General features: G+C 41.8%; 2 protein-coding genes across 11 annotated transcripts in view; one reads left to right on the top strand and one right to left on the bottom strand.

Annotated features, from left to right (window-relative positions):
- Nucleotides 1-7,447, bottom strand: part of NNT (nicotinamide nucleotide transhydrogenase) — a 44,993-nt gene extending 37,546 nt beyond the window's left edge. Inside the window, exons 1-2 of one of the 6 annotated variants that reach the window (XM_065045148.1) lie at nucleotides 7,335-7,447; nucleotides 6,000-6,197 (exon numbers count right to left, since the gene is read on the bottom strand). In XM_065045148.1, coding sequence (XP_064901220.1) covers nucleotides 6,000-6,150 — 151 coding nt within the window. In that variant the 5' untranslated portion in view covers nucleotides 6,151-6,197; nucleotides 7,335-7,447. Of the gene's footprint in view, nucleotides 1-5,999; nucleotides 6,198-6,859; nucleotides 6,902-7,204 lie in introns of those variants that run through there. The other 5 variants (XM_065045145.1, XM_065045144.1, XM_065045149.1 and 2 more) reach the window with 5 other exon arrangements.
- PAIP1 (poly(A) binding protein interacting protein 1) overlaps nucleotides 7,444-14,856 on the top strand; it is a 26,768-nt gene continuing 19,355 nt past the window's right edge. For 2 of the 5 annotated variants that reach the window (XM_005514547.4, XM_065045160.1), the window contains exons 1-3: nucleotides 7,444-7,813; nucleotides 8,877-8,989; nucleotides 12,489-12,670. In XM_005514547.4, coding sequence (XP_005514604.1) covers nucleotides 8,959-8,989; nucleotides 12,489-12,670 — 213 coding nt within the window. In that variant the 5' untranslated portion in view covers nucleotides 7,444-7,813; nucleotides 8,877-8,958. Of the gene's footprint in view, nucleotides 7,814-8,118; nucleotides 8,263-8,876; nucleotides 8,990-9,026; nucleotides 11,245-12,488; nucleotides 12,671-14,856 lie in introns of those variants that run through there. The other 3 variants (XM_065045161.1, XM_065045158.1, XM_065045159.1) reach the window with 3 other exon arrangements.

Here is a 14,856-nt window from a genome sequence, read left to right as displayed (position 1 = left end):
TCCTGTGATAACACCTTCTATCTGGGTTAAGAAGAATTTAAATCCCTCTCTAGTCACTTCAGCTTTATAATGAAGAAATAAATAAGCTTGAACAGCTAAGCTGCATTTTAACTGAACACATTTTTAATGTCTATCAAATTATAGCTGTCTCAGATCACTATCAATGAATGTAATTTACATACCACAAAGTACATTGAAAGGCACAATACATCAATACCGTATTCTAAAAGCTGATACAGAAATTAAAATTGTGAATTCAGGAGTAGCTGAAGAACAATGGAATATCTGTCTACTGGTTTGTTCAATTATACTTCCCTTCAGTAATATCTCCATGTTTTTACTTGTTCCAAGCTCTACTAAATAACACAAGGAAACTGCAAAAGCTACAATTTATCAGTTTTAGCTTAAGGTTTCAAACTACAAGCATCTAACTTTGTGCACGTACAATTTGTAGGCTTCAAGTTTAATATCTGAGGGTTAAACTTCTCCGATACAACCATATGCTTAAATATATTATTTATAAATACACAGACTCAGGCAGAATAATCATATATCAAACTACCACATTTCTTCAGTTACATCAGACTGCAGGCAGTCCAGCACACAGACCCAGTTCTACCCCAGTTTTCACTGATTTCTATCAACAATCTAAACCTGCAGTATGACATGTATACACCAGACACCTACACCACATATACATTAGTGACATATTACTTGAGCATTGTAAGTAGTCACTCATATCAAGCAACCACTCACACCAAGCAACCACAAAAAAAAATTAAAAAAAAAAGAAAAGGAAGCAGTAAACATCTCTTGTAAATTACAAAGTTGCTTTTAATTTAGCCACCAATACTATGTATTGTGCTACACAAATTGTACCAGACAAGTAATACGTTGCACATTTCAGAAAGGGTTCCTTTACACTTTTCCTGGTTTTTACGATATAAATAAGCAAAACAAAGCCAAAAACATACCATATCACAAGAGGTCTGAGGAACTGAATTATTCTGATTTTTTAAATCTAAATCCATCTACAAAATAAAGCTTGGTCTGTAATGTGCTTAAAATTGAACAGCTGAAAATGGTTTAGATTAACAACTTCAAGATACTATGAACTTAAAATGTTCTGAAAATGCAATACAGAGTTCCTAAGAACTGGTACTTAAGTATCGACCTCTGCTTGTCAGGCTTCTCACCCATTGAAAAGACCTGATTTAATACATCCAACAAGACAGTGTGAAAGATCATAATAGATCATTATTCTTACAATTATTTTTACAATTTTTTTTTAATATTAGCTTTCTGTTTGAAACTAAACAAATAAAATGGTAACAAATCATTTTAAGACACAAGTGTTTTGATATTTTATGTCAGAAAACACCTAAAATTCTTTAGATTACAAGACAAAAATCAAATTCAGAAAAACATCCTTTAAATGAACATAAAGTCACAACAGGAGCAAGAAAGAAAGCACACCTTAAAACAACAGACCCACAAATGTAACAATGCTTCGCGAAGATTTGCTTCATCAGCGTGCACCACATCCAAACATTACCCTGCAAGTCAGGGCATCTCTATCACAGCAGCACTAACCACTCAAAAGTTACACTAACTGTTGCTGTCACTCATACAGATTACCCCTGTCATTTGAATCGAACTTTCTCCTCACCTCTTTTGGAAAATTGTCCAGCACACAAATGCAGAAGAAAGAAGGAATTAGGGACCGGAAGCGTGACTGCAAATGTAAAGGCACGTAAACACTCGACTAAAACTCATACACTTCTCAGGCAAAAATTTACTATTTTGGGGTGTGGTTTTTATTTGTTTTAGCTCCTAAGGCCCAAGGCCCAAGTTCAAATGACAACCAATGCTTCTGATTTCCTTTTGTTCACCTACTTTTGGCAGGGGTTCCAGAGTAGAAGAGTAACTGGCTAGGAGGGATGAGACCAGAATATGCACCTGCTACCTGCCAAATGTTTCCTCTTTTTTTTCTTTCGTATTGTTACATCTTGCCCACAATAAAAACAGGTAAAAGTTTTTCAGATACAAAGTGTTTGTACCTTATTTACTAAGCAGAATGATCAGATACCAATACTGAGGACTACACCTTCCTCCATTGCTTTTAGAGATCAAATCCAAGATAAACACCCAATACATCTCATTTGCCCCTCACCTTCTTTTCTCCCCTGTCCCACCAACACATTTCTAGTAACCAGTGAATACAGAATAAAATGAATACAGAAGCAAATAGATGTTGGTTTGCCAGCCCTTAGCTAAAGCAGGTATAGGACATTTTTCAAGCAGACTATCCTGAGCTATCACATCCTTACTCACAAAAAAGGAGCACATGTTTACATGTGCAAAACAAACATCTACTATGAACACAGATTTGGTTTGCTGAACTCAGCAATTTCATCAAAGTCACTAGTTTTGAAAGTTTGAAATCTATACTTAAACTTAGGATCTGATTTTTAGGTTTTAAGAAAGCACCCCTTGCCATGGGTTTAAAAGTGCATGAGAGAGTGAAGCTTCAAAGTTGCCTTTCTAAGGCTCCACATCAGACAATCTCTTGAAGAACTGCCTCAAGTATGTTTTAGTAACTTATTGGTTTATGACATCAAGAACATTTTCCAAAACCAGACCAATATACACATACCTTGAGCACCTTTCTGAGTCACATGAAGATTTTGGATGTATTGTTCATTGAATAGGAGATACACAATACTGTTTTTGACACAAACAATTAATACCAAAAGGATTCTGCCACAATCAAAAGTCGAATCACTAAATTTCAAAAGCCTCAGAATCTTAGTATGGAATGTACATATATTAGAATCTATAAAAACTAGTAAGAAGGCACTTTCCTATCCCCTTAACACAATCTCGACTGTGTAATGAAGACATACTCAAAGCACAATCTCATATTTCAAGTAAACAAAGTAAGTAGGTAGTCTACATCTCCAAGCTTTAGAAATCAAACAATTAAAAATAACTACAAAAGTTATTTTCTCCATTCAACTCCATCTATGAACTGACTGTTTAAAGAAGATCCTAAGTTAAAACTATCATGAAAACTCAAGACATTTTATGTAGAGAAACAGAGAAAATGACAATTTTTTATCTTCTTAACCTGATTTCAGGCAGTAGTATGTAGCAAAATAGTATCAACAAATATTAGAGACTGACTTCAGAGAAAGGAGTTTTGACTATACACCACATGTTCTGGGATGGGAAAATAGAATACATAACCAGCCTAAGTTCTAAGTTACTCTAATATCAGCTTTAAACAAACCATCTCACCTGTTCTGAAGATGAAGACATATTCCAAAGAACAGCAATATGAAGTTGGGAAAAAAAAAAAATGGTACAGAAGATTAAACAAACACCTGATCCGTCTCCTTACACAAGCAGGAGATACAATAAACCAAATGACATTAAAGGAGAATGTCTATGGTCTACAAATAATGTACAGCTTATCTAGATAATTAATTGACAATAAACTGTTAAGGTTTAAAAATTCTGCAAGACTTAGAAAAAAAAAAACAGGAAATGTTAAGCATAAAAATTAAAAGGATGTCGAAAATACCAATATAGAGAGGGGTAGAAGTCACAGAGATGTAGGACAAATCAATTTGGAAGTACATAGGAAACCTGAGAGTCAGTCACTCCTTGGGGAGCTTGGGAAAGTTTTGCATGTTTCTGAGGCATCTTGTGCTAGCAACTGTTTAAGTCAAGTTCCAGGAACACCTGTTTACTCCTGTATGAAAATTTCTATGTTTCTAAGAAGCAAAGAAAATAGCAGCAAATATATAATGATAAGAAAAGTATCCACCCTCCAAGTTTACTTTTCAACTGACTCGAAATTTCTTCACACTTCAAGCAGATGTTTTTCTTGTACATAACACATCCTGGACTAAATGAAAGCTAATCCAAGATACTGGAAGAAACAACTATAGGTTTAAAAATAATTACTCTGATGCTAGACTTTTCAGAAAACTTACTCTTCTTAGTGTTACGGTGATTTCATCAAGTATCACTATAATCAAAGATAATTTCTAAAAGTAAGAATAAAATTTAGTTATTTTATACGCTGTTAGATTTTGATCCAAGAGCACTTTAAAAGTACACATAGGCAACTGTACTGCTACTGATTTGTCATTCAATGCCTGTTTTATCCTTGATTTGTCCTCTACTGAATAACAAATCTCATGTTACAAAATGGACTATGAGGACAACTTAATTACCAACCAATAAAATTTGCCAAACTTATAACTCTCAGCATTAAATAACTGCATGATACAAATACTACTCACATTTAGTTAAGTGCTTCTACACAACAGATCTGAAGGGACAGCACTGAATGCTTAAACACATGACACTAATCAGAATGCTTTGTCCTTGTGAAAAAATTCAGAAAAGTGATTCACAAAAACAAGAAAATGTAAACACACACAGACAAGCATACCGATTTCAATAAAACTGAAAAGATCTTTCAGTATCATGACCAAATTTGTGGTCAAAGTCAAATAAAAAGATTGATTCCAAATTCAAACAACAACAAGGGCACTTACCTGGGGCATTTGAGAAAGAACTTTGAACCTAGTTTCCTATGTCCCAGGTTAACACTAAAAATCAAGGGACAACGACATCTCAAGACAAACAGAAGTCTCATTCAGATACCAATACAGAAGTAAGAAGTTTGGAGCATCACAAATTAATAGGATGGCAAAACTATTATCTGATTAGTTCTGACAGACCCCAGATCCCCGGCTGTCAGTCAGACCAAAGAAATTCAGGTATGCAACTGTGTAAAAAGTACCATACAACTGTGGTAAAAAGCCATGCGATCCAGATTATCAGGAGCCCTCTGAGGAAAGAAACCTCCTCTCATCACATTTCTTCAGAAGTTCCAAAACACTGGGTCACTGATTTAAAAGGACACCAAAATGCACCAGGCACTATTAGTACTGCTAGAAATTCTACCTAACCAGGGCTTCTTCGAGTTACAGAGTCTCATCTTATATCCTGTGTTTTCAACATCAGACACAGTGCTGTTCAGAAACAGCACCACTTTTCTAATATCCCAAAATATCTAATGCAGTTGTCTACTGCATATGTTTGGAAGAAACAAACATCACGTGCACAGTCTAACTCTCCACATTAATCTGTCACAGACTTAGAAGACCCTAAATCTGAACAGAAGCAAAGTGTCCAAATTCCTTCAGGGAGACATGACTTACACAGGATAATTGGGAAAAATACAATTAAACCAGGTTTATATATTCTCCAGTCTTCCAGCTGTCAGGCTACATGCAGTACAGGATAGAGAAAAAAAATGTCAGTTCTGATTTTCACACATCAGGCTGCCATCATAAACTAGAACCAAGGATGCTCCCATTCCTCCCTCCATTTTGTCCTTAAAATACTTGAACCTGTCCATTATCTGTACTAAAAGATAAATAACGTAAATATAACACTAAACACTACACATGAACATGCAGACCAGAAGTTCTTCAAGGTGATACAATGCAAGAGTTCCTTAAAACAATTTAAGACTTTTTTTTAGATGGGATAATTAAATCTACATATAGTCATGCTTGCAGACACCCTCTTTTTGAGGGCTATACTTTCCCCCACACACACACAAAGAGTTGTACTACCAAAACTCACAAGGAACTTGGGCTTTTAACTAAGAAAAGCATTGGTTTAGATACCTCCCTCAATCAAGGTAAGTGTCAGCAGGAGCTCTGATGCCCTACCCTTAAAAACTATTTCGATCCAAAGTATTTATAATAAACACAAACACTTTCTGGACCAGCCCTTTAAAATCAGTGTAAAACTGTACTGCAATTGACTGACTTAAGTATGCAGCTGACACAATTCAAAAGCGATCTTTTTATTTTAAGTCTTTTCTGTAGTATTGCATATCTGAGAGAGAAATTCAAGCTATTCTCATGCTTTAAAATAAAATATTATTTTTTGAAGTTCAATTCATTTACCTGGCTTTGGAGTTGCCTGAGACTTGAGCATCTGGTGTGTCCTAAACATTCGCAAACATGGCATCTTTGCAGAATGCACCTTCGGTGGTAACACATTGCCAAAAACAGGAGTTGAGCACCCACTGACAGCAACACGTAGAAGGCTTGCCATTTCGCCCAGACCTCACAGCCAACTCCTTGCCACGTATGGAATCCCTGCTGCACATGTAAAAACAAAGCAAGAATTATTAATGACACTAGCCAGAAGGTATGTGAACTCTGCAGCTTAAGCCTGGTCAACTGCCAGTAGCCATGAGATGATCATTGCTCCCCACCTGCTCTTTCCAGCTAGAAAACAAAATCGCTTTTTTCAAACTGAGTTAGAAAACTATTGAAAGAAAGTTAACAAGTCCATGAGAAGACTGACAGGACTGACACTACAAGCTGACCTAGAAATTGTATTTCTGCGACTCGAGGCCATATTCTCTTCACACCGTTGCTCTAAACAAGCAACTTTGATACACGAAAATCCCCCACACCCCCAGGGAACCAGACAAACAACTCAAACCCCAGACAGAGCTCCCGAAGGAGTTGCCCTGAGTGGGACAGCAGCTCACAGGCTGCGCAGACACGTCAAAGCAGCCACTCGGAGCGGGGCAAGCAGAACAGGGCTGACAGGCCGCCCTCCCTAGCAGGTGGCTGCCGGCGGAGGGAAAGGCTCCTCACCCGAAATGCCGCCAACCGCCGGGCTCTAACGTTCCGTCCCGTCCCGTCCCGTCCCTCCCCTCGGCGGCGGCACACCGCTCCCGGCCGGCTCGGCACACAAGCCAGCGGCCCGTTCCCCTCCTGCCGCTATTTATAGCCCGCGGCCACTGACTGACCTTGGGAAGCCGGCTCGCCCTCCGCCGCCCGGGCCCGCCGCCCCAACAGCCGGCGGACACGGCGGACATCCCGCCCGCCGCGGGGAGAAGCCCGCAGCCGCCCCCGCTCCGCGCCCCGCCAGGGACTGCCCTGGCGGCCCCGTCCCGCGCCACCTGCCTTCCCTACACACACGTCCTTCCTCCCTTCGTCCCTCCCGCCCGTCCTTCCTTCTCGCCGCCCCGAGGCGCTGCGAGAGCGGGACACTGCAGCCTTCCTTCCCCTCGGCAGCGGCCGCGCCCCGCCCGCGCCGGGAGAAAGCGGAGGTGCCCCCGGCCCCGCGTCCACCGCCCCGCCGAGCGCCTCACCCCCGCGGTGCCGCCGACGCCGGCCCCGCCGCGGCACTGACCGACCTTGGGGCGAGGCGGCGCGGCAGTCCCGGCGCGGGGCGGAACGGGGGCGGGGCGGGAGGGGGCGGGGGGGGGGCTGCCCACCAACCCGGAAGGAGTGAAGAGAACGCGGAGGTCGCAGCGGGCGCGTTACGCGGCGTCCCCGATCGGGGAGGGGTCGGCGGCGGCGCGGGGCGGGGGGTGTCCGTCACGTGGTGCCTGCGTGCCGCCGGCGGCTCGCGCTCGTGGCCGCGCGTTGTGTGCCCGCGCGCGGCTGAGGGGAGGCCGGGCGGGTCTGTCAGCGGCGGCTTCGCCCTCCGATCCTGCGCTCTGCCCGGCACCGGGGCGCTGCCGAGGGGCTTCCCGGGGGAAGCTGAGGTATCGCCGGCAGGGCTGAAGACGTCGCGGCCCTTGGTGGAGGCCGGGCGCGAGCACCAGGCGGGCACGGGCAGCCGCTGACGCCTCCGTCCCTCAGCCGTGGCGGGCCGCCAGTGACCAGGGAGAGGAGGCGAAGGTCGAGGCAGCCGACTTGGAAAGAGGCTCCCTGCAGCGTGGTTGTCTCACGTGGACAAACGCCACAGCATATAGGTGGTATCTTCTTTATTCTTGTCATTGTTTCTTGAAATGTGTAATAAAGCAGTGATCTGGTGTCTGAGTGGTAGGTGCAGTACAGGAGAATAACAGAAAGAGGAACTCTGGAAACTGTAAATAATCTATGAATTTATTAAGAACCATGTTATTAAAGAGGCACTTTACAGAGAACAACGTGCCGCTTGCTCGTTCATTGCCTATATAGGTTGTCTTCTTTCACACAATCTGTAGTTTCTGTGCGTTAGGCTTTTTAAAAATTTATTTATATCTGTGTAATTATTCTTGCAAAATATGCATTGCAGGAGGTGTCACACAGCTTCTAGTCTCACAACTGATGAATTTTGACCAGAAGTGAAGTTAAGCAGTGAAAATACATCTCTGAGAGTAATTAACAGCGTACCCCACTACTAGATGTTTAGAAGGCTACCGTGCTTTTAAATAAATTTGTAAGAAAGATTCCATTTAATGTTACGTCTTATGTGCTTTGTGTTTTGGGCCCAGTTACCATTAACTAGTGCAACAACATGCCTCATTTAGTATAATAGGTATCATTATAATTCCAATTATTAATAATACGGCTAGAGCCAGTCCCCTCCATTTTTCTAACTAGAAATTTGTTGTCAGCATAAAAAAAAAAAAAAAAGCAGCCATGTGAAAGTTCTTGTGTTCTGAATAGTGACGAAGTTGCAGAGTGGTTTCTCAGCACCAGGTGCTGCAGATGTGTGCAGTGTTGCTTCTGAATTAAGTTTTAGACTATTAGGTAACATACTTAGGACAAAGTAGGTAATTCCTCTAGTGGATATTTATAAGTGGTCATAACTGCATTTGGTGAAAGTTTTAATCCAGCTGTTGGGTGCTTAGGATGTCTTGCCAGCTTAGCTTTCCTGCGGTTTGGTCTCGGGACTGGAAGTGCTTGACAGGACTTCAGCTACACAGGCCAGAAAATTCTGAACAGAATTTTAGGCATTGTCTAAAGGGGTTGACTATTGTAGGTAGTATTTAGGGATTATAATTTTGGATTTAACATCCTGAAATAATATTTTTTTAATTTTTGTTTTAGGTGTCTACATTGGGGAGGAGAAATTTGATTCCAAATCAAACCCGAGTGTTCTCATGCAGACTTCAGTAGTGCATCTGTAAAGATGGATCTGGGATCACATTCCACTTTAAAAGGTAAGTAGTTGCCATACAGTCAGTAAATTAAAATAATGCAGAAAGTCGGCTAAGTGAAAAGAAGTCACATTAATGACTAAAGGTGAAAAGTTGTCTGGTTCAATAATAGTAACCTGAGGCATTTAAATACTTATATAGTTGTATACCTTGAAGAATCAGATGAATCAGATCTGCTTTCTTGAAAGACTGGCATGTTAAAAAGGGTTGCCAGTATATCATGATGATTTTCCTGAGACCAGATTGAGAATTTCAGCTCCTTTTTCACATTAATGTAAGCTTTTAATTCTCCTGCAGGTAAGGTAAGTCTATAAATGTGACCAAAGGTCACCATATAGGCTATAAAACTGAAGTTGAAATAACACAAGAACACTGACTAGTTTTAATATATTTATTTTAGTAGCTAATTTGTGATCTTTAAAGGATTGGTAATACTGCTTAAGTCTAGTTTTGACAATTTTTAACACAAAGGAAGTCTTGCAGTTTTTCTGAAGACTCATCAAAATCTCCTACATTTGCTCTCGTTTAAGTTGCAGAGTACAGATTTGTTAGTTTACCAGTCTTAATTTTCAGTGAGGGTTGCTAGGAACAGTTTTCCCATGAGCCTAATTAATTTCAACTGTGTCACCTTTGCTGTATGGCAAACTTTGTCTCTCACCAAAAATCAGCCAATTCATGCCTCGGGAAAGTAACAAATATTTTATACCTTATTATTTTATACCTTATCCCCCCATTCATGATTAAAAATGGTAAAATGTAATAATAAATCAAATAGAAGTATAACTTCCAAAGATACTATTTTACAATACAATTGGAATTTTTTTTTAAATACAAGACAGTGCTATTCTGATTTTTTTTTTATATATATATATAATGCATCATACATACTTGCGTATTTTTCATCTCCTCATGGGTGACAAATAGAGTTTGACCTAACACTACAGCAGCCTCTGCCATTGGCTCTGGTGGGCGCAGGTGGCCAGGCCAGCACAGGCCAGGCTGTTCAGGGTGATGAAACACAAACATCACCTGCAGCATCAGCTGAGGTCTGTGCTGGGCATCCCAGATCCCAGTTACCTTCCTCATCTCGAATCAGCTTGTGATCTGGAGTTCACAAAGCAAGTAGAGCAAGGCTCTGAACATAAATAGGTGAATTAAATGGTGAGTCAAATCATTTGCAGTTAATGTGATATTAGCAAAGTACATTACATGGACAGTCTCCATATATAATAAATACAGTGTTGTCACATTGGAGGCTTAACTTGGTTTCCTTAAATTTAGACCTTAGCCTGCACCTTTTCCACACAAACCCTTTTCGTGTGTAAAACAGCTGTACATGCAGAGTGCTGCCCGATGCTGTTAAAGGCAGACACCGGTAGCTACAGGTTTCCTACTAAGTGTAGCTGCCGTCTTGGTCCTGTTGCGTCAGCTCACGCTGTTTGTTCCTGTGGGGAAGCAATTACAATAGAACATTGCCTTTTTGAAAATGCTGTTTCCAAGATTTCCTGTGTTTGGAAGAAGGTGTGACACAGGTACCTCCCACGGCCCCAGAACCGGTCGCTAACACAATCAAGCTGCGTGCTGGTTGGTAGCTGTGAGTCTGTCCCGTGGTGGGGGGACGATGCTGACTCATCAGTTCTGAACACGTGAGGTTCGCAACGCGGCCCGCAATCCGGGTGAGAGCCTTTAACCCGTGACAACCGAGCTGGCCTTTCCGGAGGTGGCAGCTTTTGCCGACACCCGGCCTGGGGCGGGGACGCGGCCTCCTCCCCCCACCCCGGCGGCGGCCCCGCACCCGGTTGCTATGGCGACGGGCGTGACCAAGCCGCCAGGGGGCGCTCTCAGCCGCGCCGGGCCGCGACCATCGTGGCGCTGCGTGTGGGGGTAAAACTGAAAGTGAAGGGCTCGGCCCGCGGCGAGGCGGGACCACGCTGCGCTCGGCTCCCCTGGGCCCCAGCCTTTCCCCGCGCCCGCTCTCTCCCATGAGCGCTTGAGCGGCCCCGACCTGAGCATGTCGGAGAGTTTCGACCGAGCGCCAGGTGCCGGCCGAGGCCGGGGCCGAGGAGTCGCTGCCCTCCTCAGAGGCGAGGGCGCGGCGGAGAGCGGCGGCGGAGCCCGCTCCGGAGCCCGCTCCGGGGGCAGTGGTTCCCACAGCTCAGGCTCGGCCGAGGAGCAGCGGCACCAAACGGGCGGCCTCTTCCCGCAGCAGGAACCATTGCGGCCTCCGAAGACGGCGCCGCTGGGCACCGGAAACGCAGGTACTGGCCGCCGCGCAGCGGCCCCCGCCCCGCCGGAGGCCCCCGGTATTGAGGGTGTTGGGGAGTGGGTCCCTGTAACCTGCTGCGCTCCGCTCGTTTGCCCGCACCGCTCTGCTCCCGCTTCGCTTGTGTCTCCGATTGCCCCCCCACCCCCCCGGCTCCCTTCGCCGTCCCACTGAGACTAGGGCCTGGGGGCTTCCTTTCCACCTTCCTCTGGCCTGGCCACGGGGACGCGTCCTTTTTCCCCACCGCCACATGTGGGGGCTGAGGGGGTTACCTCAGCCTTGAGGGTCAGCGCTCTGCGCACCCCAGGCACCTGGCTGGCTCCTCTCGGCACCGCATGGAGATAAGCTGCATAGGGGTACTTGCACGTGTCCTAAGAAGAGTGCTCATGTTTTTGGGGTATGGGCCTGTGCGCAGGTAAACTTGTGATCTTGTATTGTAGCCGCCCACAACAAATCTCTGTCCATACCCCCCTTTCCGTGCCCTCACATCTGTGCGTGTGTTTTATCCGTCTGTTAATCTGACCACAGATGGTCTCAGCCTTCCCCTTATTGAAGAACTCCAGCCTAAATATTTGCCAAAAAATAACCCAACAGCAACACAAAACATGGTTTGATGGTTAGGTTTTTCAAGTAGATATCAGGTTCTGTTTTCAGTGAACTTAAGAGCTGTTCTTAAAGATACATTTGGAAAACATAGAAAATAGCAGTTTTAAAAACACTGTTTTTTTGGAAATTTTGGCAAATGGTGTATGAGAGCTGTGTCTTTGAGGATTACATTAAAATTGTGGTGTTAAAAATGAGTGAGGTCTTTATTGACCTTCAAAGTTTTGCATATACATATTTGTATTTTGCATTTGTATATCTGAAATCTATGAAAAACCCTCAAGAAGAGCAAGCATACCATAAGAAGATTTACTAGTTTCTCAGGTTATCTCTTTTAGAAAACATGCATGAGAGACTAGGAGAGCTCTTTTCTCTTTTTTTTTTTTTATTCCCCTCCCCTTTTTTGGCCACCTTCTTTTGAACATTGTGTTTACTTTTGGTCATGTAGCAAGTCATCTAGAGTTTGCTCCAGTGAAAATTTTGTCAATTTTTGAGAAAAACAAACCAATATATTTGAAGAAAACTTGAAAGTATATTTATAGTAAAAGTATGTTTGAAGTCCAGAACATTATGTATTCTCTGTGAATACATAAAAGTTTAGCAATTTCTAAGAAAAGCTGTTAACAAACTTTTCAGAACACCTGCAACAGACAGGAATTTCATCTGGATCACAAGATAAAGTTTCAGTTCCTGATTCTGGACCAGAAATGGGTGAAGCTCAGGTGACTGTGGCTCCTGTGGTAACATCAAAGTTGTCTGCTAAAGCACCTGAGTTTTATCCATCAGGATACAACCAGAACTTCAGTCAGAACTTCACAGTAAGTGTTTATCTTCTCTTCTTAGTATATGGCAATTTACTTGTATTCAAATTTAAAATGTTTTCTTGAGGTCTTGTATATCAGGTAACTTCAGTGTTGCATTTGCTGAAGAGATTTGCAAAATTCTGATGATCACCTCCAGAGTCACAGTCAGAATGTTAAGTGATAATGAGTGGATATTATGGTGTATCTGAGAGCCTTTAGCATGGGATATTTTGGTAAAGCTTGCTGCAAATAAAACACTTTTATTGATTACACCAAGCACTGATGACACCCAACATCAGAGTAAGCTGTCTTTTTTGTTGACCACCTCTGTTGTAGTTATATCTTTACCGCATTTTAAGTAAAGGTTTACCTGCACTTTTATACAGATTTCACAGGTTTTCTAAGCAAATGTGACAGGAAGCTTGAACTTTAGCTTTTCTGAGCATAGGGTTTACATTTCATAAATTTACTGTGCCATGGGTATGATTTGCTATGGCTGCTTAACTTGATGTACCATCATGTGGCTTTTCCTGCAGTAAAGGGCAAAAAAGTAGGGTTGGGCTCATTCCTAGCTGTTACCTATCCACATACCTAAGGCAAACTGTATTTGCAGCCAGACTAAGTGTGAGCTCAGATCAATATGGTAGAGGCACCATGTAATAAAGCTGGTGGTACTTATTTTCTATTCCTTTGTCTTCTGTGTATTGCTTCAGTAATTCTACTCCAGGGAGGATCTGTGTGAGTTCTTAGAATATCCTTTTGTTATGCAAGCAGCCAAACTCTGGTACTATATGTCAAAAGGTGGGAACTATTACTTTTACAAATACAGTCAAGTCAGAAAAAACAATTATACTGAAACAGATATTAAATAACTTAAAGAAAAAACTTTTTTTATTTTTCTATAAGTTAAATTATTTTTTTTAATGTTAAATATGGTGTTTTGGTGTTTTGAAGCCTTTTCCTCACCAGTAAAATTGATGTTATCTTAATGTTGCCAGCTTGCTGAATGGAATTATTATCCTGGATGGTACAAGCCCATAGCCAGTACACAACTGTTAACAAAATGCCAACGTTAACTTGCCTTAGTGAATATATAATCTAGGGGGGAAATCACTACTTTGCCTCAGTATGTGTTACATGTTTTCTATAAATAAAGGATTTCAGTTTCAAGACCAAAAAAAAAGCCATTTGGAATGGCATACATAATGCATTGTTATAATTACAAAGTTTTGAGGCCCGCAACGTTGCTTTTCAGCTGTTTTGCAAAAACACGTAAGCATGTAGGAGTTCCTGGTTGCTATGTTGTAGGAAAATGCTATGAATATAAGTGACTCATTTATTAATAAAAATAACTCTTAAAATGCTAGCGAAACGTAGAACATTTATTTGGAAGTATGTTGCAGGGACCTTAATTAAATCAGAATATACTAGGTATAAGATAGTCATGTTTCACACTTTAGTCCTTCACGACTATTAAGTTTGGTTTTATTTACTTTAATGATGAAATTTATTTCATAAACTGGGGTCACTTGCAACAAAAATAAGGAATTTAGCACACTTTACACAAATTTTGACTGTGAGATTTAAAATTTGAATTGAAACAAAGTTTTGAGAAGCTTCTGTTTTTCTGACTTAAAATTAATACATTTTAGTTTTCATTTAGAATGTTCCTTGGAATTTTCGGATCTGGAAATTCTTGTTTCTCTTACAAAATACACAGTGTTTTTCCTGTTAAGCCTTTGTTGTTTTAGAAATAAAGTGTTGATTTCTTGTTTGGTTGTACATTATTGTAGTTACTATGCACACCCATGTAACATTTGATTATTAGATTAATTAATTTCTGGTAGTTCAGAATCAAAACTATCAGTTACCTTTGAAGATAGTTTAAGGGCTACAGTATTCAAGGCATGCTAGAATTTCAGAAGAACTTTACCAGGACTTTGGGAGGGAAGACTTCTGTAGAATTCTCTGTTTGCATATAACTGTCCATCCCATCAGACGTTATGGATGTCTGCAGTAGAATTGGTGACTTGATTTAGGTTTGGATTGCCAGTAGGAAATGTCAGAGTTGTTCTCTGGCATGGGTGTAAGATAATGACATGATTATCACTCCATCAGAAGGGCATAATGATGTTCACACTTCATAGTTTTAGGAGTGAGTTTTGTATTTGCTTAGGTGGAATTCCTCCCCCACTGCTTCT

The sequence above is a fragment of the Columba livia genome, chromosome Z, assembly GCF_036013475.1.
Source record: "Columba livia isolate bColLiv1 breed racing homer chromosome Z, bColLiv1.pat.W.v2, whole genome shotgun sequence".
Lineage (NCBI taxonomy): Eukaryota > Metazoa > Chordata > Aves > Columbiformes > Columbidae > Columba > Columba livia.
The sequence above is the reverse complement of the archived record's forward strand: the minus strand, read 5'-3'. Positions and strand labels throughout refer to the sequence as shown.